Source organism: Vanessa tameamea, chromosome 12 (assembly GCF_037043105.1).
Source record: "Vanessa tameamea isolate UH-Manoa-2023 chromosome 12, ilVanTame1 primary haplotype, whole genome shotgun sequence".
NCBI classification, from domain to species: Eukaryota; Metazoa; Arthropoda; class Insecta; order Lepidoptera; family Nymphalidae; genus Vanessa; species Vanessa tameamea.
The window spans coordinates 1,189,049-1,214,515 of record NC_087320.1 but is presented as its reverse complement, the minus strand read 5'-3'; the positions used below and the strand labels follow the sequence as shown (position 1 = coordinate 1,214,515).

The following is a 25,467-nucleotide window of genomic DNA, read 5'->3' as shown; positions in this document are numbered from 1 at the left end:
ATGTCACGAAAAAGTATATTGAATAACTTTTTATTTATTTAAAAAAAAAAAAACTATAACATCAATTACTGTTGTAGGTTCGTTTACGTATAAGACGGAATAGTGCTTAAGGCGTGTGAACTGGTAACAACTATTACAAAACAGAAAACAATATTAAATATCAATCAAAATACTGCAAACACTTCAAGATTAGTGGAAACCCAACAATAATTAACACACAGTAAGTAAGCTTACTGTTATGAAAACATTTATTGACTTTGAAACGTATGACAAAATATATAAAAAATAATTCAGTAGTTCGAGCTGATATATAACCTATAGTCTTTTCAAAACTATTATGAATAATATAAAAAAAAACCTTATTTGTGAATCGTTGTATATTATATCACATTCGCTAGTAACTTCATGGTTTCAAAAATGACGTATACTTAAAGAGTAAAAGATTTATGCACGCGGTGTGTACGAGGATACGTCTTCGATCGAAAATTAGGAATAGTTTAAATGTCATCGCCTCATCTGTCTTCGGCATACCACACGCATCAAACAGATCATTAGTCCTAAACAAACTATAAAGATTAAGACGAGCAACCGACAATCTGGTCGGAGACTACCCCGAAACTACGGATTTAGAACTACGGAACAGTCGACCGAAACAAAGAATTAAAGACTCTATTTAGTTGAAATAAATTTGAAAATTCGTTTTAACTGGTCTTTGAAAACATCCGATAGTTAATATTCATTTTACAGAGTGCCTTTTCTTGTCGGAAAGACTACGTTAGGAAGTGTTATTTAAATTTCAAGACGAAAACACTTTCTTTTAGTGCAATTTATTTTAAGTGTAAGAATAATACCAGCCATAACGGTACGGCAATCAACGCAACTGCTAGACGGGAGGCAGCGGTGCCTGAAATTGTCCAAGTACAAGCAACCCGGTGGTTACATCTCCATGGTCTTCTGAGCTGTTCGTGCGTGACGATTTCTACGCATTCCGATAAGGCACATCGATGGACCCGAATACATAACACTATCACTGAGCGATATTCACTTCGTATTAAAAAAAAAAAAGTGAAATGTCAAAGTCACAATAAAAATTGAATTGCACACGGAACGTATTCGTAAAATGAATATGTATCAGAGAAGGCGGTCGATGCGCGCGCAGTGGCCGCATGCCGCGAGACCGACTGACTGGGTCGGCGCTGTGCGTGCTCCGCGATACAGGGGGATGTAGTTTCACGTACTATGTGCGAGTAAACGAGTACGTCGTCGCCGCGCATACACACAATTTAAGTAGTAGTCATTAATTCATTTACTGTGTTACTGTTAACACTTATTTCCTTTAACTATGATTAGTTATGAATTGTTTATGTAGATAATTGAAAAGTATTCACTGCGAAATATTTGATGAATTATAATTCACTGAACGTATTATCAAGTATAAGTAAAGTATTTAATCGAACTAAACCTTTTGGTAGTTACATCATCCTTACGAGCCAATGCTACGTGCCGTCTCTCATAAAGTACACATCGTGGGCTGAAATAAATACTGTTGTGAGACTTATTATTATCAACACACACAACGCAGCATAATTTTTTTAAGCTGCTTTTAATAAAAGCCGAGAAGACGTTTGAAATTAAAGTGTAGGAAACTATTATTACTATATTACTGTAAAAAGCTACTTGAATAAAGTATATTTTCAAAAATCATCAAAAAATGGCCGACCGATATAAAACAAAAGTGTGATTTATTGAAACTATGTATATAAAATCACGCTATGGCGCATAGAACCTACGACCAGCACAAAAGTTTAAACCACGCGGAGAAGCTAGTCGAAATATTAGCATAATGAATAAAAGTTATGACATTCAAAATTCGTCTAACGCAATATTTGACCTCAGACACTAAATGAGATAATGTTGGGTGGGTTTGAGTTCGTATTTACAAGTAAATAAATCATTGGTTGATAAATATATTTTTATACTTTCAGTATATTAAATAATCTCTGGTGAGTCAATTTATATCATCAGCATTCAATTGTCTTATTGAGAATAATGTTACTCTTGAAAAACGAGCGGTTAGGGCTATTTTTAATCTTACAAGTTTTTGGTGAAGTGGAAATACCTACGGTAATGTCACAGGTAATGTGCATGTCAAGTTTTTTTCATACCAAATTTCATCAAATCGGTTCATTTGTTTGGTAGTGAAAGAGCGACAGACAGACAGACAGACGGAGTTACTTTCACATTTATAATATTAGCATAGATTGACAATTGCCTACTCGAATAAAGTATATTTTGATGTTGAATAAAAAATAAATCTTTAATGAAATTTAATAAAATTATCTATTATAATACTGGGTTATTACCTATAATAATAATTTAAACGATCACCATGTATATCGTTCATACATCAATTAACAAAAGGCCAATAGTCTATCATTAACAGAGCATTTAATCTGGAATCACGTAAGAAAGCGCATAAGACGTCAGTTCGTTGAATTTACTATTTACATGCATAATGCATCGATTGCCGATGATTTGTTAGTTGTGTATTTAATTATTAACTAACTACGTTTGACTGCCTCCGTGGTTTAGTGACAAAGGCGCTAAGATCCAGCGATCCAGATTTAAAACCCGGATCTATAAGAAGTTATTCGAAAATATCGGTAGCGATCCGTTGTTTGGCAGTTGGAAGTGTATACCGTGCCTTGCAAGGCACGTATGCTCTATTCCAACCATAACAGGATAAAAGGAAAATAACAACATTTGACAGCAAATTGAAATCATTGGTCGAGAGCACACTTAATTTATTAAACTTATAAACTAAATACTTATTAAACTTATATATAAACATCACATTTATTTACCGCTGTCTATATGAGCATGATTTGAAAGATACTTTATTTACAAAATGATTAGAAGATAAAGTAATTTATCGTATACGAATAACATGTTCATTATAAATATACTTATATTAGTTGATATAAATAAATAACTATTTTTTTTAAATATCAGAACTATTAAAAACTTACAAAGGATGCTCACGTGACACACGTAATGATTTAATTGGGACAGCAATAAAAATACTCCTTTACTTAAACGTCGTGCATCGGTTGTATCTTGATCACAATGTTCTGTCTCTTTCTTTAAAATGTTAAATTACGACGATAAACACGACAGAAAAAGATAAATTATATAACTATTCCCTCGATATATAATATCTTTAGTAGGGCCGTAAATATTTTTATTCTGTTAATAAAGAATAGTATTTAAATTGTTGTGAAACATAGATTATGTCACTATTTATATTACAAAATAAAGTCACATAACTAATACTCGTACATTTGTAATGGAAATTGAGTAAGCAAATAAATACTATATAGGCCGACGTATCTTGTGTTCACGTATGATAATACAATATAATAGAATTGCTGCGTGGTGATTACTTGTACGGTGAGTGGATAGAATCTCCTTAGACGGCATTGCAAAAACCTTTACCGCCAAGACATCACGGCATATTTGCAAAAGAAAACCGCGAAACCTGTTTTTTTAATTTAATTATGTTTTATATTTCTGACAGATTTCGGTCAAGGCAAATACGACCGGAACAAGTTCACGCGTAGGATCAACGGTTTTACTAAACGCCCTTTTGAGATTTTAAAGTGTGAGCTACCGGAAGCTACTGCTAAGATAATTTGTCGACATAAAAATACAATAACTTCTTTATTGGCCCTGCCCATGGTCTTGAACCCAGGACTTACGGGGCTACGGCTTTACACTAATGAGGACCAGGGCAGTCATCATATGAAGCTAGGTTATAAGAAGTTGACGATTAGTAATAAATGTACTATAATATAACATCTTTTTTAGAATTTGCAAAGTTGTCAATATATTTTAAGCATTGTCGAATAAAAACAAACACACCCACACGCATGCAAAAACGCATAGACGCAAACACGCACTCATATGTAACTTATAACGTAGTTACTACAACTATTTCCAATATTAATGCAGATATTGCTTGTTTGAGCCCCTTCATATCAAACAATAATTTACATGATCTGACAACTTGCTCAGTAGCCCCGTAAATTCCCCTAATAATCTTGCGATGTAGGGGAAACATATGTAAATTTTGCTGCACATAACATGATAATAACGATCAATTATGTTTTTAATTGTTTGTTTTGCATAAGAATTTTAGCATTTTCTTACACAAAACACAACACGCATACAAATCAACACACACACATGCATACGCGATCTTTTCACACGAAGAGTAATATATGCTTACTAAAACACACACACGTATCAATGTACACCATATTAGTATTTTAATTACATATATCTCAAAGTCAGGCGAAACCTCGAGTGAATTTTGCTTAGATATTAAATTAGCTTCACTCTATATTACTTTATTATAATATCAGATTCATATTAAACAATAAATTAATATTATTTAGTTAAAGGGTTGCATAGAGTGATACTAGTATTATGTAACTCTGTCCATCTACATATTACATCCTATTTTATATATTTAAGGCAGCGGTAGGTTTATAATGTAACAATTCCGTTGCAGAACTATATTTAGCTTTAAATTTAAATACAATATAATTTATAATAATATCACAATTATTATAAATGCGTTAACAATAAGCCTACTAGTGGATCCTTTCTAACTTATAGCATATTTTAATAATAAACTTGGTTGGACGATTAGGTATGTCGTGTGTTCAAAATAATAAACACATTTTTTATCATTCTATACGATTTAATGAAAATATAATCGATTTCAGAACGTTATTTGTGTTGCCGTATTGTTTGAAAAAACTTCACAGCACTTTATTTAAAATTGTATATTTTGTGTATTTGATTTATATTCCGAACACAGAATTGAAAGGCTAATAAAAATGAACAGTGTATTTACTACCTTAAATAGTACCTACAGAGAAAAAAACATTTTATTTTAAACTAAGACTTTTTTTTTAAAGCCCATGATGTATGCTGGTAACAGCTTAGCAAGTTAATTATATGATAAAGTCAACTATTCCTTACAAGCCTATTCTTGTTTTCGCACAGATATAACGCGTTATTATAAGTACGTACATATTGTTACACAGTCATCAGCATAAGAAAAGAAAGTCCGCATTACAGTCACGTGTTTTAAATATTTAATTAGACGATGAGGTAAAGTCTACAGACTTAGTCTTCGAGACTAAGAGAAATTCTTTCTTTTTTAACAGAGTATTGAAGCGGACGCGTTATATTCAAATAGGCTTACTGATTCTGTATGTACGCAAAAACATAGCGATTTATCCAGAAATTGTAATGTACGTTACTAATTTCGTACGTGTTAGCCATGGGAACGCGCATAAACTTCAATTGTCCGATTACATAGTTTTATGTACATTTCATACGTTACTCTTTTATGGGATCATTGATATCACAAAACTAATGATTTTTTAGTTGACTGCACACCTTGGGAGTGAGATGATCCCCTCCAGGCTATTTCAAATTACGTTTTTTTTTAAACAATGTATTAAAACAATCATTGTAAAATATGTCATTACAAAAAATAAACCGCTGAGTTTGTTTCTCTGGTTCTTCCCAGGTCCGTGTTTTTTACCGAACCGGTGGTAGACTTTTGGCTAGTTTATATTAAATTATGATTTTTTACTTTAATTTTGATTCGTGTGCAAGATTCTCGTCGTAGCGGTTTAAGTGAGTAGGTAGTAATCCTATGACCCGGTTCCTCTAATGGGATTGGTACTTTTCTGGTGGTTTCCTCTGCGTGTATAGGAAAAAGAAAAATAAACTTTTTCATCGAGACACACTAAACTAATATTTCATCAATTATAATTACTTGTCTGATCACCACAGTTTATAGACATCGGTATTTCAAGAGGGATTAGCCATCTCTTATTGCATCGATTTGTATATACTTGATGTCTCTCATTTACTCTCTCAATATAAATAAATATTGGACAACATCTCATACATTATTCCTGATCCCAATGTAAGTAGCTAAAGCACTTGTGTTATGGAAAATCAGAAGTAACGACAGTACCACAAACACCCAGACCAAAGACAAAATAGAATAATACCCTAATAATACCCGGGACCTCGGAGTGGCGTACCCATGAAAACCGGTGTACACACTACTCGACCACGGAGGGCGTCAATAACATATACTTTTACGTCCAAATATGTTTAACTTAAACCAATAAAAGCCCGTAAATACATTAGCGATTTGTGAACGTATCACTAGTGATTCTATCGGTCAACGCGCCCGCCGCGTATACGTAGCGATCTCTTCGCGCACGCAAAACACATTCGCGGCGTATACGCAACGACCATTGGATTTCCATAAAAAAAACCTGCTGTTAATTTAGTTTCTTCGAAGATTCACGGTTCATTACACGCCTCCGACACGCTAACAAATTACAAGTCTGATAAGGCGCTTATCTTGAATATCACTCAACAACAACTGTTTAATTAATTTGTAGTATTGGTAATATTTAAAACAAAACTACAACTCGTGTTAACATTAGCTTGTCCGACTTTAATGAACACGTGTTAATGTGTTGTCTTAGATAAATTACGTCATATATTGAATTACTATTTACTACATATCATACATATATTAATACTAGCTGTTGCCCGCGACTTTGCTCGCGTGGAATTTTAATATATTTACAGATTAACTTAAAATATCACGTTAATTTAAGACCTCTTTGTATACCACATTGGCGTGTATTTCACCCTTTAGGGTAGAATATGCAGAAACGCTTAAGTATCTACTAATTTTAATCAGTATCCCAAAAATAAAGTTTCATGTTTCAAACTTAAAAAATGACGGACTTTCGTACAAATTTTCAACAGTGGTAGAATTTTGAAAATTGTACCATTTTCAAAATTTCTTCCTTAGTAGGTGTCTACTCAATAAAAAGATTCTACTTACCAAATTTCATGGCCCCAACTTTAATAGTTTACGCTCGGTGATGATGAAAAGTCAGACATGTTATTTTATAAGTATAGATAGATAGATTTTATTTTTATATTATATCAAACAGGAGACAACCTGCTTAGATTTTCGCCGTGGCACATTTTATATAGTGCAAAAGTGTGAGCATACAGGTCTCACCCACTTCTCTCAATTCGTCTAAACAAGCCAAGTATAATTCTACAAATTGTTGTAACCTTACATACATAATAACATAATCAGCCTGTAAATTTCCCACTGCTGGGCTAAGGCCTCCTCTCCCGTTGAGGAGAAGGTATGGAGCATATTCCACCACGCTGCTCCAATGCGGGTTGGTGGAATACACATGTGCCAGAATTTCGTTGAAATTAGACACATGCAGGTTTCCTCACGATGTTTTCCTTCACCGCCGAGCACGAGATGAATTATAAACACAAATTAAGCACATGAAAATTCAGCGGTGCCTGCCTGGGTTTGAACCCGAAATCATCGGTTAAGATGCACGCGTTCTAACCACTGGGCCATCTCGGTTGTTGTAACCTTAATAACTTAATACGTACAATTCGAAACGATTCCAAATTAGCATAGATACCGTTAACAGGAAGTAAGAGTGAATCGCGATGCCCTATGCGGAATGCGCGCTGCTCGTATAATTCGACATGATTCCTAACCCTAATTATTACACAATGCGTGCAAGACCCAGCTACACGTTCATTGATTATTATTGATCATTAAATCATATTTGTTTTCAAAGGGTAACTTGTTTTCATGCGTCATTTTCGTATTGTTATGTGTCAAAGATCAATCAATTATTCAAGTATCGTAACTTTACAATGTTTTATGAAATTGAAAGCTTGAACGATTGAAAATGAGAATATTATAAAAAGTACAGTCTTGCCTTTTAATTTTTTTCCTAAATACAATAAATCAATTTAAAAAATATACTAATTCTATAACTTAGAATGTGATACTGGCTGGTGATAAAAATATGCAGGCACATTAAAATAAATGAAGTTACAAATGATTAAAGATAAGGAAAAAAGGCGAACATATCTGTGGAGCTCCAACATGACATTAATATACTTGTATATATTACACGATATGAGACACGAACTGCTGCTACTACGTTGATAATCCGCCAGAAACCTTCACGCAAGTGCCAACTAAGTAACTTAATCGGATGAGCGACGTAATACGAAAATACGAAAAAACATTTATGGGCTATTTGCCAGAAAATATCACATAATTCAAGATTTATATGCTCGGCACGAAGTCTCATCTCCAAGTCATGTGTGTATAAATCGTAATACAAAATCCACTCAAATAAAAAATCTCTTGAATTATTTACTATATGCAAAAATAAATATACAAACAACAATTCGTACCCCAAGGGGGACAAACGCAAAGTAAACGATATTTTACATGCAATCTACGCGATATATATTGGTCGAGAGCTTCAATAATCTATGATATTCATTACTCTTTCTGGCTTGATAGCCATTTTCCTAATCGTTGGATAGGCCGAAGGGGACCCACCCCGTGGCCCGCGAGGAGTCCGGAATTAACGCCGGTTGATTTCTATATTTGGGATCACATTAAATCCCTAGTTTATGACGTCTCGCCTGTGTCATCCGCGAAATCAAAATAAGAATTATGAACGCTTCAAATACAACGCGAAATAATTTGACTAGTTCGGTAGTTAAGTCACAACTTAGAAAAATAATGCGACTTTGCGTTCGCAATAGGGGAAGTCACTTCGAGCAAGAACTAGACTAAATTACAAAATATCTTAAATTGTAACTTAACTACTGAACTGTTTATGAATCTAAATTTTATTTTAAATTTGTATTAAGTAATTAAGTTAAGTAAATAAGTACGTTTTTTTACATTGGATATTATTTTAAATCAATTTTGTGGGAATTTTAACGACCTTTAGTACGAATTCGGTCATGTTCGAATACGAATTTCCGCCAGCGTCCTTTCTGATCATTTTATTTCGGTTGCTTTGAAATAAATTCCTAGTTTTTATACATTTTCAGAAAGCTACGTAAACGATTATGTTTTTAAAATAAGCTGCAGAACAAATTTCATAATGTTTTTTTTTTTGTTTTTCAGGCATATTTGAGGGAAAAAAATAAAAAAATATATTGAAATAAAATAGTTTTCCGTCTCGCATTTTTAAATTTGGACCGATAATTATTGTTAAAATATTGAAAAATATCCAGTGTTTAATCGTTTTTATAAATCAGAAGAAAAAAATCGATTTTAATCAAAACTTTTTTTAAATAAATTTTAGAAGTTGCAATTTTGACTTATTTTGAAAAAATCTAAAAAACGTGATAACTCAAAAATGGTTCACTTTTGCATCATGCATATGGTAACCCCTATCACCTTCTAACGGGAATACGTCGAATTACCAATAACCCTGTATATATTAGAAATATTATAAGCATCTCTATGTGTGTTACAGTCGTTAGAATGTTTCAAATATCCATCCTATTAAAGGATTAAATAGGGAATGAAAGTTTACATCGAACACGAGGTAAGATGAGGGCAATGCATGTCACCAAAACCTCTAATACTAAGAAATATTGGTGTGTTTCTGAATAATGGGGTATTTCATTGGATACACGTCTAGTTTAATATAATTATTGTTTGTATAATAATTTAAACTCATTGAACTGATAAGTGAAAAGTAGGGGTCAACAGCGTAGATGTCTGAATTCACACTAATTTCTCTAGGGCTATTACGAACAAAGAAACTTTAATTAAACAATCTTCGCGTAAAATGTTTGTTTCATTAAATATGCCACACCCGTTACAGGGGCGATGAACTAATTATTACAGCACTCGGAACTTTGCGTAAAAAACGACAAACTGTCTACCATATAAGTGCAGTGCAATATCATTGAATTATATTAAACGTTTTATTAATTACTAGTTGTGACTCGCGGCTTCGCTTCGCGTTTTCGCCGTTGCTCAATAGGTGTTAGATATTAAAAACTAGCATATGTTTTTCCTTGGGGTTCAGTAGTTTGGTCGTGAATGCGTAACAGACAGACAGAGTAACTTTTGCATTTATAATATTAGTATAGATTTAGAGTCAATAACATTATATTTAATAATCAGCTGCTTTACGCGGTTTTACCGGCCTTAAACACTCCTGCTCCGCACCCATGAGCCGTATCATGATGTTAAATATATTAAAAATAATAAATATCAATAATACGTCTCAATACGGACTTGCAGATCCAGAGATTAACGCATTCATATAAAAAAATGCTTCATCATATTAAGTTAGACCAAGAAAGAAGCGAGTTTAGAGAAGTTCATACAATTCGAGACAAAGCTTATTTTGTTGACATCTTTCATCAGTCTCTGTAATCGTGACGTGATTTTCTACATGAACCCATTAATATGCGAATTTATTTATAGAAAAATAAAACATACTGCCGAGATGGCCCAGTGGTTAGAACGCGTGCATCTTAACCGATGATTTCGGGTTCAAACCCAGGCAGGCACCACTGAATTTTCATGTGCTTAATTTGTGTTTATAATTCATCTCGTGCTCGGCGGTGAAGGAAAACATCGTGAGGAAACCTGCATGTGTCTAATTTCAACGAAATTCTGCCACATGTGTATTCCACCAACCCGCATTGGAGCAGCGTGGTGGAATATGCTCCACACCTTCTCCTCAACGGGAGAGGAGGCCCTAGCCCAGCAGTGGGAAATTAACAGGCTGATTATGTATGTTTATTATGTAAAACATACTTTTGACTATTTTTCAAACAATCATATTCACGACTGTTCAGTAACTCATTCTGATTACGAGACGTGAACTGCGTACGTTTCTTTTTTGAGCCACCTTATATAGAACTTATAACTGTATTGTAATAGCTGTAAATTTATTTATTAGAAATAATAAATTAATAATACATCAAACTCAATGGAATTGTCAGATCCCCAGACGTGTTGAACCACGCTATTTATTTACATGGGGGCTTCGTGGTCCAGGCTTATGCGTACAAGGAACATATTCAAGTCAATTAGACTATTGAGAGTATAAAATTTAGCAAATACGAGACAAAATGCTCGTTATAGAAAACGTTCGCTAATTACATCCTATATGGTTTAGGGCGTTATTATCATTTTAAATCATATTTTAATAAACAAAAATATATATCAATATTAAACTTGTACGAAATTTTATATAAAATATTAACATATTTTTATATTTGCCAAGTTGCAACTTACGTCTAGATATAACTGAAACTACGTGAAGTTGAAAAGAAGGTGTGCGTTGTTATAAAATAACTGCAACGCAGCCATTTGCTAATAAAAACATGCAGCATTATACACATAAAAAAGTAGTGTACACCTTTGCATAAATGATTTATGAAATGAATTAAATGAAGTGTAAATTTTAATCATCTATGATGAGCGTTAATAAAGGAAATTGCTTTTCAACCTGCTAACTGATGAAATAACGCATTACGCCCGTGTAGCTGAAGGTCCGATAAATGATAGTAATAGAGAGTTCACTTCGCTTGACAAACAATTCACGTATTAAATATATTTCTATAGAGACCCGACTTCACGAGGAGTTTTTATGTAACACCAAGGTCAAGACAAAAATGACAAAATATTTATTCAAAATACAAGAAGCTAATATTTGCCTCTTTGATTGTCAAAAATTACCGCCGGTTCAAAAGAATAACACCTCGCATTTGAGAAAAACGGCGAACATCGATAGTCTGCAGAAACTCAACTAGCTCTTTTGTGATTCATAATTTGGTTTACAATACAAAGAACAATATTCAATCCTTTACGACAATGTCATATGTTAACTGATCTATCTAAATTTAAAGTCCCATCCATTCAAAATCATGAAACACGAAAATTTCCGAGCGCATGCGACATCACACTGTCACAGCTTTTGTGACAGTTAAATCGCATAAACTACGCTAACATTATGAGTTAACAGATTTAGGTAAGGTTAGGTTACTAGTGCTTTGTGCGTATTCTACCGCCAAATAATAATATTTAGTATAACAATACTAAGTTCCGGTTCGAAAGGTGATCCAGTGTAACTAACTACAAGCACAAGGGACCACTTACCATCAGTTGGCCAATTTCTCAGTCCGCTTAAGTATTATATTTTCGATGTTAGAAGGAACGTTAACTTATAATCTCTCGAACTCTTTTGCAACATTCCTTTGTGTTTAGACGTTTGATTTTCAGAGAGTTCAACTATTTGCAAGCATATCTATTAAAACGGTCATTTGACACGAGTTTAGGGCGCACGCTGTTAATATCAGTTTGTTCTACATAGTGTTGACAAGTAAGCGTGTGATGTCATATGAATTGCAGTTATTTATTACAGTGCTAATGGAGTTACATCATCGATTTCAATGAAAATATTTTGTTTTACAAAATTAAGCTTAATAAGTTAAATATAAAAACGAATTAAATTATTTTAAATAATAATTAAATTACGTTCGAATTAATGATATTATCATAATGTAAAATTTCAACTCGATCGATCCGTTGGAACTGATTTGACATCACAAACAGCTGATATTACACAAAACCTTATAAAATTAGGAATGTTAATATACAACGCTCAATATTACATTTGTACAAATACAAGATTTAATTGTATTTATTATCGTTATGATTACATTTAAACATATCCAAATATCATTCAAGTACCTTTGTAAAATTTTCAAATATAAATTTTACGTGAAAACCATTTAAGTTATGAAAATATTAAGCACACATAAAACCTTACATTCCGACGCACAAACACACACAGCTACACTTTATATATCTAATGTAGTATACATCGCAGGACCATCAAATGCCCATACCTATCAACAACATCGAATTTTGTAAAATATCGGTGCTTTACTTTCGCGTGTATGTATGTGTGGTAAAAACAATGTTCTTATTGAACACAAGTAGAACTGTAACGATTGTATCAAACGGACTAATTCTTTAATCGATAAAATAAATTTGCCACGGTTTTGGCAGTGAACTCAAAATTATCACGCAATGTCTCCATTAATTTGATACTTTCATATTTTTTTATCGATTTTACAACACTTTAAAGGCACTAAATTATTTTTTAATATTATGTGAACTTATCGTATGTGACATAACCTACGTCCTTGAAATGACGAAATTGTCATGTTACCTAACCATAAACCGATTCTGTGACTACCGCTAATAATCTAAGGACTAATAAATAATACTCGTCACAATATTACCAAAATATAGCCACTCGGTGCATTCCTTTGCTCGTTACATTGTATCATTAACGCACACAGTTCTGCATGTTGCAAGGAAACTCAGCTGCATCAAGCCTTTTGTCTCACAAAGACGGAAGCGGTTCGGTTTTGCGGTCCTAACTACAAGCTACACGACCATACCCAACACATGATAATAACCAAACGTATACCTCGAAACGACGTCCAAATATCCTGAAATAACTAGGCTCGGAGGACTAAGCTTATCGTAATACGTATGTTTTGCGCAATCACTGCATAAAAAAAATATATGATAAATTTCGTTATCAAAATATCACTTCACTCTCACTGTTTCACAAAAAGCCTGATAAGACTTTCGTATTAAAATAAAGAATAAAAGAATCTTCTCACCGCAGTTAACTACAAAGCTAATAACGTGAAATTATCTTTCAGCTCGTTACCAGCTCCTTTCCTTCATTCAGAAGGAAAGTGTGGATTTGTTTTAATACTTATTTTTTTCCTGAATTCAATTTTCTTTCCGGGTACGCGTCCGGGCCACGCCGACGAGGCGACTGGAAGGATCGAACGCTACCCTGGGGGAGGCTGCGTGTTTGCGCATGCCGCGCAAGCAAAACCCTACTTCATACCTGCAATATACGGTACTATTTCCATCGTAATAATAAATGCCGTCAATCGATTTTTACTTGATGCCAGAAAGGCATATGTCGCACGGCTGCCGATTATACTCGAACTTAACGCAGAAGTATTAAAGTGTATTATGGTTTATGATCGACGTTATTGTGGAAATTTAGGGATGAGGCGAGGTCGGTGTGTTGAATGGGTGTTTAGCGACAGAGGGCGTTGTTTGATGTGGCGGTCTGTTACCGGGCGCTTATATTCAAAAGCACTTTGTTGAACGTCAATATACGAAATTCGTACAGCTGTTTGATCTTCATAAGTCACGTTTAATCTTTCTATTTTATTCATACATAATATCTCTCGGAAACCGTCAAAACGAGACATTTTTTTATTACATATATTGAAGCTACTTGTGTTATTGTGAACATTTACCGCTCCAAAGCAATTATTTGCAGCGAAAAATGTTTACATAATGAATATAGCTAATAGGAAGTGAACGTACTGTAGCTAAAAAAGCAATGAGTAATCCCGCAGCGGTCTAACATTGCAGACGAGACGCCACGTGGGCGTCGGAGTCGGTAAATCGCATGCGGTTAAATCGATACGATGCAGTGTTCCGCTCATCTGCTGTTCTTAAACTCTTCCGCCGACCTCCAGTTACATCCTTTTGAAGCTTAACATAACATATTGTTATGAATTGAATTAATTTGCATTTGAATATAATGAAGGGTACTTCCATGGCACAATTATTTATTTGTTTTCTAGCGAACCGCCTCGGCTTCGTACGGGTGCGAGTTATAATTAATTTATTTTGGTTTATTTATTTATATCATAAATGAGAAATATTTAAGTAGTAATTTGATTGTGAAAGATAAATCAAAAGTTCAAATTTTTTATGTGTTTGTATATGGGTAGGGTGTAATTTTATTGTTACAGGCAGTTGTCTGACTAGCCGTTTCGTGGCAAACGTTTTTTTTTTTGTTGCACGTAATTTTGAATTGATGATATCTCGTAATGTATTCAATCGATTGTTATACTGAAAAACAGACTATTTATATCTATATTAAATGCCTAATGCTAACTAACATATTTATCTGAATAGGTATTAATAATATAAATGACTTTGCAAATAACTTATACTTTTTAAATAGGTTTGTAATATATAAAAATAGTTATTATGAGTACATTTACAAGACAGAAACACACTCGCGCGGATATTAACATTCTTTACATCGTTAATGTGCGACCAAAAGGTGGAACTAAGATGTTATGTCCCTCGTGGCTGTAACTTACAATGGCTCACTAACTAACTTACTAAATATTACTGTTTGGTTTAAACTTACTAAAATTTTTATGAGTAGGTGGTACTTATCAAGAACGGTGTATGTAAAACAAAAGTACAGATATTACTAACAATAAAATAAAAATAAAAAGTTACTGTAATATCGTACATGAAAATATGTAACTGTTTATACGTGATGGAGCTTTAAATATACTTTAAAATCTTTTAAAAAAATTTTTTTTTTAATTCTTTAAACTCTCTTTAAAAGCTTTAAAAATATTTTTAAATCTATTTGAATAACTATTTCATTTGAGTTGTGGGATAAGTTAAAAAAAAATTGCACACGCAAAACCGCTGGAGTGTCAATGTTTGTAATAACATTAGTCACATGCTAAATTAGTTGGAACAGATTCGCATCACGTAGCAGCAGAGGAAACTGCGTTAATTGAATACAAATGGTTTTTATATTTTTAGTAAGGTAGAATATGATCGATTGAAGTGTTAAAAATTATATAAATAGACGAAGACAAAACTGTTCAGTTCTTTGATTGGTAACGGTGATATCTTTACTTCGATACTGTGAATATTTAATACTGTAAATAATTTGATTTTCTTCGGTAACAATTGACTGGATTTATTGTTAAAATAAAATGTTAAATAAAAGTAAAAAAAGAATGTTTATATTTCGAGCACTGAGCGAACACAAGTTTATTAAGAGTTCGCAAACAGTTATGAATTAGTATATATTTTTTTAATTTACAGTTTACATTACGATGCTATAACATTAACAGCCTGTCATTTTCCTACTGCTGGGCTAACGCCTCCTCCTAAGGAGTATAGGTTAGATAGGCATGAAAATTTCACATGGTTTGCAATTAAGGTAATCTGTAATCTGACTGTCACTGATTTCGGTCACGGCGACGATTCTCTTACATCCTCCCGGGAGACCAGCCTTACTATGCAAGAATTATTGTAGTGCAAAAGTGTGCGCGCAAACACAATTGCACTCTATTTCTTCACTCGGATAACCCGTTGGGACGGCGATTCCGACACAACCGGATACACAAGAGTTCCGGACCTAACTTTATGTGCTTTCCGAGGCACAGATTTTCCAAATTACTTTAAACATTTTTAGGGTCCCGTAGCCAAATGTGTGTTATGGATTCGTCATGTCTGTCTGTCTGTCCGTCCGTATGTCACAACCACTTTTTTCCGAAACTATAAGAACTATACTGTTGAAACTCGGTAAGCAGTAAGAGAATGATAAAACTAAAAAAAATATATGATGTACCTACATGCATATTGCATACCACGCAAACTTCCACCGAAAATTGGTTTGAACGAGATGTAGTAAGTAGTTTTTTTTTTAATACGTCATAAATCGTAAACTGCAATTTACCTTTCATTCAAACAACTCAAATATAAAAATAAAATATTTAATTTCATAAACATAAAATTGCTGCTACGGAAACCTTCATGGCCGAGTCCGACTCGCACTTGGCAGCTTTTTATTTTTTGTGCGTTAATTTTCCGCATTTGTATCCAGTGCAACGATCATTGAAGCAGCGTGCTCTAATCATCATCTCATCTCGGCTCTTTACGGAGATCATTATTTTGACATAATTTAATTACAAATGGTGTTGCTACATTTAAATGTCAACATTATGCAACAAATTTTAATAATTCCGAAAGACTTCAAAGAAAACGAGCTACGTAAAACTTGATTACTTTTTCTTTTGTTTCAGTTAATATTTTTGCTTTTAGTGCCGAGTTATTTTAGTAACAGAAAACTTGATTCAACGTGATGCATTTTTAGATGAACGAAGTACATATATTAAAGGTGTTATATATAAAACAAACTGAAAGCCTTCATTTAAAACATAGAATATAATTAAGACGAGTCGTAACGATTATATTTAATGTAAAGCTACCGGTTCGTAATGTAGATTCTACAGAAATGTGTCGGTAATTATACTTTTCCCCTTTTCGTGTTTGAAAATCAACAAACACTAATCTCACGCTTTATTTATTTTTATAATATTATAAATGCAAAGGCTAAGCCACTGAACCGAATTTGATGAAATTTGGTATGAATCAAGCTTAGGGAAGGACATAGGCTACTTTTTTATACCTAAAACCTACGAGCGCCTAATACTTGAGCGTAAACTAGTTATATACCTATATATCTTGTACATAATCTTGTGTTGAGTCATATACATTAATAAAATGTACAAAAGATTCAAATTACTTAATTGACTAAGTTAAAACTACCTATGAAAATTTGTTTTAGAAACGAGTACATACCTTACTCAGGAAGAATTTATTGAATTCGCGGAGTCGAAAACTTGATGAAATATACGTTAGGAAAACGAATTAAAATATACATAAAAAAAAATCTTTGAAGCTTTAATTGTTAATATGTCTTATTATATATTTAAGATTCCGTTTTATCTATATCGTCTTTTGTTTTAGTTTAACTAAGACAAACTTCAATTGGCACCGACAGCTCAGCTTCTGTTCTCGATAGAGACATAACTACAACTTATTAAATAGTAATCCAATCATGTTACAGACAGGTAAGTTACGATTAAAACATAACAATAACGTACGTATACCAGTGTAATCGAAGATAGGATTTATATAACGATACGGCTGGTTGAGCACGCTGTATACGATACTCGTGAAGTGGCGTGGTTCGGCCACATCGATCGCTAGCGTCACACGACAGAGGATAGGCATCTATCTATTATTAGATTAAAACTTAAAGAAACGATAAATGATCATTAAAATTAAGTATAGATTGAAATTCGGATGGCAAATAAATTTAATTTAAACTAGTTTCTGTTGTGAGAATGTTGGGGTGTGTTCTGAAAACGTGTGCAAAATTTCAAGATTTGTTGAGTAGTTGAAACGAAAAAGCGTAACAAACAAACAAACATACGAGGAAATAAACGCACTAATTTTCGCATTTATAACATTAGTAAGGATAATGATTGTTATATCAAGATAAAGTATAATGAAAACAATGTTTTCTTATTTTTAAGTTATATAATTCTCTTTATATTCAATAAATATCTATTCATACTCCCTCTACAGAGACCCGATTTATAGCGGATTCCAATCAAAGGAGCAGTAAGACAAATAAACAGCTTTGACAAGGAAACGACTTGATATTGAATAATCTCTGATATCATTTTCGATTTGTGAAATGTTTTGGACGTCAGCAAAGTTGTTGTCGGAACTTTGGGAGTAAAATTTAAGGGGAAATTAGTAATTAAGTGAGGTAGTGTTGTATTATATGTTAACACACATTAGTTGAGAATCGTTTATGGTGCATATATATATAGTAGAACTGTCAGCAAATTGTACAAAAATCTTCTCCTCGAAGGGAACCTAGGCAAAGACAGAGGTCTAACAGTGTCACTTTTAGGGATTTTTATTTTTATTAGCAAATTTCATGACATATGTAAATCTAAGGTTTGTTCACCTTTAGTCTTTCTGGAAATGTTTATAATGACGTTTTATTAATGTTGTCTTTTATTTTTAAGGGAGTAGTGTATACTTATTGCAGAAATTGCTCGCCTTCCTGAAGAAAATATGTTTTCGAATCATTCGTGAAATATTATCGTATTATAAATCCAATAGATCTATTTTTCATAGATATTTCGTACTGGTAGTTCTTTAAGATTTCAATTTGTATTATATGTTTCCGGCTTGCATTGAAATATTTTCCGCACTTCCTTTATATAATTTTTTATATCAATTCAAGTGTTCTATAAGAGAATCGAAACTCACGCAGAACACGAACGTAAAATATCAGAATATGATATGTGATATTAAGTATAAAAACACGTATCAAGCTAAGTGAGTTTTCAACATTGCACGAGTGAGATACAAAGTGAACTTCCAGAATTACACTGCTGTTGTCAAGCTTATCAGTGGAACGTGATTGGATATGATGTGTTTGCAACGCCATCTAGTAGTGAGTTACAATGTGGAAAGTAAATAAAGTTTCTCCCTGAAAAACACATAAAATACATAATATTTCATGGTATTCGGTCAAGCGGTGTTGAAGTCAATGTCAAGCACCCATACCAACATACATTTTTATTATAATGGATGAATGTAATTCGGTAACAGCTACTGTTTTGTTATACGTATTAGACAAGTGTTAATAGTGAATAGCTTAGACCTAAAGTAATAATATGCATACTAATAAAGAATACAATCATTAAGACGCAATTACTGTCTCGTTCTGGATTCGTACCCCGGTTCGGGCCATTACTATAACGTAGCCAGAAGGCAATGTTTAAAAATACGTGTTTTTGACTTAGCAGAACGTGTTACGACCTACAATTGTGATTTTCAATTGTTTTCATACAAATAACACAAATCGACGAGTGATCATTTAAATATCCATAATAATTTGTTAACATTTACTTACTATATTAGGGTTTTCTCTGAAAAAGTCAACATACAACTTTGAAATATAATATTATATTTCAAAGTTATAACTATAATTCTAACGTAACGAAATCGTACCATTGATGAAATGTAAACATGCCGTATTTTACGTAATATTTAATCCAAATATAAATATTGTAAGTCGATATTGAACACGTGAGATGGGCGCCGTGTTCGCTCGACACAAGACCCCTTGGCCACGTGACCTGCATGTGACTCGGGAAGTCACTTTTCGAAGGGGAGAGCTACAATATACTTCTCTAATTTAGCGGTGATAATTGTAGTTGATTAGTTTAATTGATAAATATTTCTCACTACGATAATAATGCCAATTAATAAATTTAAATCTTAAGTAAAAAGAAAAGACTATAAAAACAAATTGAATTAGTATTTGTTGATTTCAACGGCAAGATGTATAAACTTAATTGTATTTTATTAATATTATTATTATTTAATTCGTGAAAAGAGTATACTGTACTGATTTTCTTGCCAGTTAGAATTTACATTACGAACCTGTGGTGTTTTCCATTGAATATTGTTATAACGTTAACCGAGAAGAAACTGATTATGAGAAAAAAAAAAAATAGCTACGGTACCAAATATCATAACCGCGTGGAATGTTAGCAAGAACGCTGGCTGCATTTCCCTATTGAATCGCAATTCGGATCCTCTGGGTGAAAAATGAACCAGCCCTCCAGTCACCAGCGGAGGCAAGAAGACGAAAAGTTATACTTTGAAAAAAAAATTTAAACACAAGGTCCTAGTGTTTTACCAATATTTTGGAATAAGAGACGAATATTTGCGGCCTTGAATATTGTTTCCCTGATATAAGACGAGACCAGTGCGTAAACGCATGTAGATAAATAAAAATTAAAAAATTATATCGATTTTTGAACGTCTATTTTACGTTGACTTGTTCATATTTGGATTCCATTTTAAGTCAGATATAAAACAACATCGATTTCTTGGATACCCCAATACACGACCCCTAAATTCCTCAACACGAAAAGGGGCAGCCGGGATATTACCAATTACGACATGGAGATTAGATTTACCTTCCCCCGTATTGCGTACAAATCCCAGGAGTGAGGTATAACGGTATATCCAACACGAAGTGTTTGCACTCATCCCAATTTTTACACGTCTACGATAAACCTTAAGATTATTAAAAATTAAGAATTTACATAAGTGCTAACGTTTATTTACTTATCTTTAATAATATCATAAATGCGAAAGTAGCTCTGTCTATCTGTTGCTCTTTAACGGCCAAGCCGCTGAATCGAATTTGATGAAATTTGGTATTTAAGTCTCAACTCATACGAGCCTAGCGATGTAAAACTTACACTATTTTCTTCTTTTCTAGCTTGGTGCTTAATTCGAAAATAATATTTAATACATATGTACACAGACTCGTCCATCTCTTAGTCGGCTCGACCTATGGTTGAACCCAGAACCTCGGAATCTGTGGTCATATATTGCCACTAGACCAACGAGACATTTCACTAGTACTCCCTGTGTTACACCATCTAGAGCATAAACCACTAATCTCAAGTAACATGATCGTTGGATTATATGATCATATCGAATGTCATAAGTCTCCCATATGGCGAGTCACGACCTGGCAACGAGACATGAAAATACTATACAGTATTTCTTAACAGCCTTGTCATTTAGATGTACACGTTAATTTAATATACTTTATTTCGTTTGGCTAAATTACATATATAAGTTCTACATACATACATAGAGTCAATAAGTAACAATCAACGATTGTATCCTAAATGATCCACGTCACGTCGTGGGGGTGAGATTATGTTATAAGATTTGAGGCACACACACATACATACACACACACACATGTGAATATAAATGAAGGTATATGAATATGTTCATGTTCATTTAATCTTAAACGTTTCATTTTTGAATGTTAAAGCAGTTAAGTTAATGAATACGTTGCCACATATTTAAAATCATGAAAATAATCGGACCGAAGCAAAACAGTTTAGGAAAAGCATTGGCATAATATGACGTCATTAGAAATTTAATATGGCGGACGGTATCAATTGAATTATCAATATGACTGTGGAAAACCACCGTGCGGTTTGTTTTAATTGAGAATAATACGAGAATTAACCCAATGCTCGCATTTGCACGTAATAATATACCCCTTGTAGTCTTAATATGAAATTAAAATATTTTATATAAATACGTGGAGCTCAAAGCATTTATAACAAGTAAAATATATATTTCTTAAGTTTTTGTATCTATTTGATTGATTTTGTTACAATGGATTAATATGATATATGGAATTTTATATTCTATGTCAATTCTCCATTAGCAGAAGATATTCAGCCGAGTTAACCAACTAGTTAAGTATACCACTTAGGCGTATGTATGATCATATAATAATTATTTTTATTAACTTCACGGTCTCCATAAAATATCTTACATAAGGAATGATTAAGAAAAAAAAAACTTTTTGAAAGACTGGGAAGGACACCCACGGACAAAATACAAACATAAAAATATTTGTTAGATACACACGAGATTATAGGAAAAAAGAAAAATGAAAGAAAGTAACATATTTAGAAATCAAAGGAACAAAACGCACGCCGACATCAACGTGTGCGTATTTGGGTGCTGTGTGTGTATGTGTGTTTTTAGAGTTCCGTACGCAAATGATAAAATGGACCCTCACGGATCACTGAGACTCGGCTGACCGTCCATCTATCACCAGGCTGTATCTCATGAACCGTTATAGTTATGACACTTGAGATTTTTTTTCCGTTTTGATAGAATGGTACGGAACCCTACGACCGTGAGCCCTGCGCGCACGTGGCAAGTTTTTTTTCATAGTTTTGTGTATGTTATTATTTGAGTGTACGCATATGAAGCATACATGTATATAAATATTATATTATAAATACTAAATATAAGTGGATAAGACTGAAAATGTAGTTTAGCGTTAAATGGTTCACTGACTCACGATGTTTCGAAGCGAGAGTACTTACCGCCAAGTGCTCTGTTTTTTACTTCGACTATAAAAAAAAATATGTAATTGACTTACCTTTCGGTACAAGTCGTTTGGTAAGCCATTAGAACTCGGTTTGTTTCAATGTTACTTCCTCGAAAATGCCTGCGACCTGGAAGATTTATGTTATTATTATGAGTTTTAAGGAGCTTGGGCTTAGACAGGTAATCCCCAATAATATATTAAATGAATTTAATTGACATAATTGCTATTCGTTTAGTAAAACATTTTCGTTCAGAAAGATACCACTAGTATTAGCCGGTAAAGTGATAGAAAATACATTACCTATTTACTCGGGAGGGGGCGCGGAGCGGGGCGCGCTCAGTGAGTCGCACCAACGCCATTTGCCCCCGCCTGTAAAGAAACACCATCATTAAATACATGTGAAATATTGTAAATTATTTATTTTATTTATATGGCAAGGATTAATAGAATAACAGCTCGTTAATGACCCTCGCTGGACAATTCCTACTTTCTTCTTAAGGAGAAAGCTTGGACTCAATTTTACCACGATGCTCTAATGCGGCTTGGTGTATACACTCGTGGTTTTATATCATTTGAACATGCAGGCTTTATCACGATGTCGTTCTTCACTGCGCACGAGATAACACATGAAAACTCTTGTGTTTGGCTGCATTTGAACGGCGATTTTCGGGTACCATTTGACTTGTTCTACTCACTGAACCATCTCTGCCCTCAAGGGTATAGTTAGGGATTACCATATTTTCTATTACAAAAATTTATTTCTTCTCGTTTAGAAACTATATTCGGGACAGAAGATATAATACTTTAAAACTAAAAATAGCGTCGTGTACCTGGAGCGGTCGCACCCAACGACTTTGACATATTTATTAAATTATATGTTATTGCACCACAAACGTGAGAAATCAATAGGTATCTTATATGAATAAGTCTTCTAATGTTATTAGTAAAAATCTGGAGCTATCTCTGAATAACATGCTTGCTCTCAAAAAAGTTTTTTGGTGTTTTAAATTTTATATTTATAAATGTATAAGTTATTAATTTATTAAATTGTCTATTTTTTTAAGTTGCATGACACTTATTCTCGGACCGCGCCAAAAACTGCGTACAAAACTTAAAAAATATACATATATAAATAACTGACGTTTTTCCACTATCTTCAATTAAAATATAACGACAAGCACTTCAACGTTTTTATATTTAATTAAATATACATTACAAATTTAACGACATACATCATTAACGTACTAAGTTTGAAAACACGGTTTATACTTCAATAAGAGAATTGGTTACAAATGTGTTTTAAAAACATGTCTCATTCATACGAAACATTCTCATTATAATTTAAATCTCTTTACAACGTCAATTGGAATAATATCTCTTTTAATTTTTTTTTCTAACAAGCGCAGAAAAAAAATTAAGAGTCGTATCTTAATAATTTTATTCAAAAATTGTCGGTTAATGTGGTCGGTGTTTTAACCACTGTACCGTCTTGACTTAAATTGATTAGTAAAATATGATTACAGCCGTTTTTCATACTATTATTTCTTTAAAACAAATATCATCATATCTAAATCTAATATATTTACTAAAATGATGTTTTTCAAAGCTCTGGTAACCCTATCCACCAAACAGTTTCGCCATGTCATTCGTCATGGTGTTCCATAAATAAATTAAAATGAGAAAAACAAGGCATCGTCGTATTTCCGTCCTCAGGAAATGATGAGCCATAACTAATGGCAGCACATTTTTACTGGAGCGGTTGAAGAGATTTGTTTATTTTTAAATTTTTGTAGGGAATTCAAAGTGGTTAAGGTAGATTCACGTTTATTATAGTAACGTAGTTTACTACAGACGAAGAATTAGGTTTAGAATCATTTTTCTACATACCATTGACGGTTATAAAATTTCATAAAGGCTTTCCGTAGACTGGGAATACATTTTAAATCTTCTCGTTATCAATGATTATTATATTAGACTAGCTGTTATTTAACATTGCTATTATTTAACTAGCTGCTGCATGTGGTGCCTGCTCTGGCCTCGTGGGTCTTAGAATTATTTTTTAATATATTATTATATAGTCATCAAAGTGTGGGAAAATTTAGTCTGATTGGATGAAACATATTAATTACTATCTAATAGCAGGCAAAGTTAAAGTAAATGCAATAAAAAATAATTTTACGTTATTAGAGAATATAATAGTGTTCAGTCAGGTTTTATTGATTTCCACGCAGGATTAATAATAATCAATTAACATGTTTATGTGATTTTATTGACAGAGAAAAAAAAACATTGAGCAACTTTCCATTTATTTTTGGTAGAACCTAATTTGAATTTAATCAATAATTAAAAGTGCTCAATTTTCACTAAAATTACTCTAAGACTTGTGTATAAAGTCTTAAACTTATTTAAGTTTTTATATATATTATAAATACATTCAAAGCTGTTTAGTAATAATAATGGTAACATTAAAATGATAACAAATAATGTTAACTGGTAAAATCCAGTAAGTCATACAGAAAAGGTAAATGTTAATCCAATAAACATGCTGTCTATTAGATTAAGGTTTAACCTTAAACAGATTAATAAGTTGAGAATTATTATAATCAATAAATATAAATAAGAGATGTCTCGATATTTTTATTTATATAATTTATTGGTCTTATAGCTGTAATTTACTACCTACAAGCATTACAAATTCATTATTCCAATTATATTAACAAGCTTCATACAAATAATTGCCGTAACTATTTCATTCTCATTAAGATTTTCACTTATAATTATATTAGGAAACAGCAAAACATTCTTTCTGTCTTTATAATATTGCAGAATTCAGCTTGAATGC

The 25,467-nt window shown here is 32.9% G+C and overlaps 1 protein-coding gene across 3 annotated transcripts in view; it reads right to left on the bottom strand.

The window, feature by feature from the left end:
• LOC113402434 (adenomatous polyposis coli protein-like) overlaps positions 1 to 25,467 on the bottom strand; it is a 62,988-nt gene that overhangs the window by 36,577 nt on the left and 944 nt on the right. For 2 of the 3 annotated variants that reach the window (XM_064216333.1, XM_026642679.2), the window contains exons 2-3: positions 22,926 to 22,994; positions 22,677 to 22,752 (exon numbers count right to left, since the gene is read on the bottom strand). In XM_064216333.1, coding sequence (XP_064072403.1) covers positions 22,677 to 22,705 — 29 coding nt within the window. In that variant the 5' untranslated portion in view covers positions 22,706 to 22,752; positions 22,926 to 22,994. Of the gene's footprint in view, positions 1 to 851; positions 1,092 to 22,676; positions 22,753 to 22,925; positions 22,995 to 25,467 lie in introns of those variants that run through there. The other variant, XM_026642680.2, reaches the window with a different exon arrangement.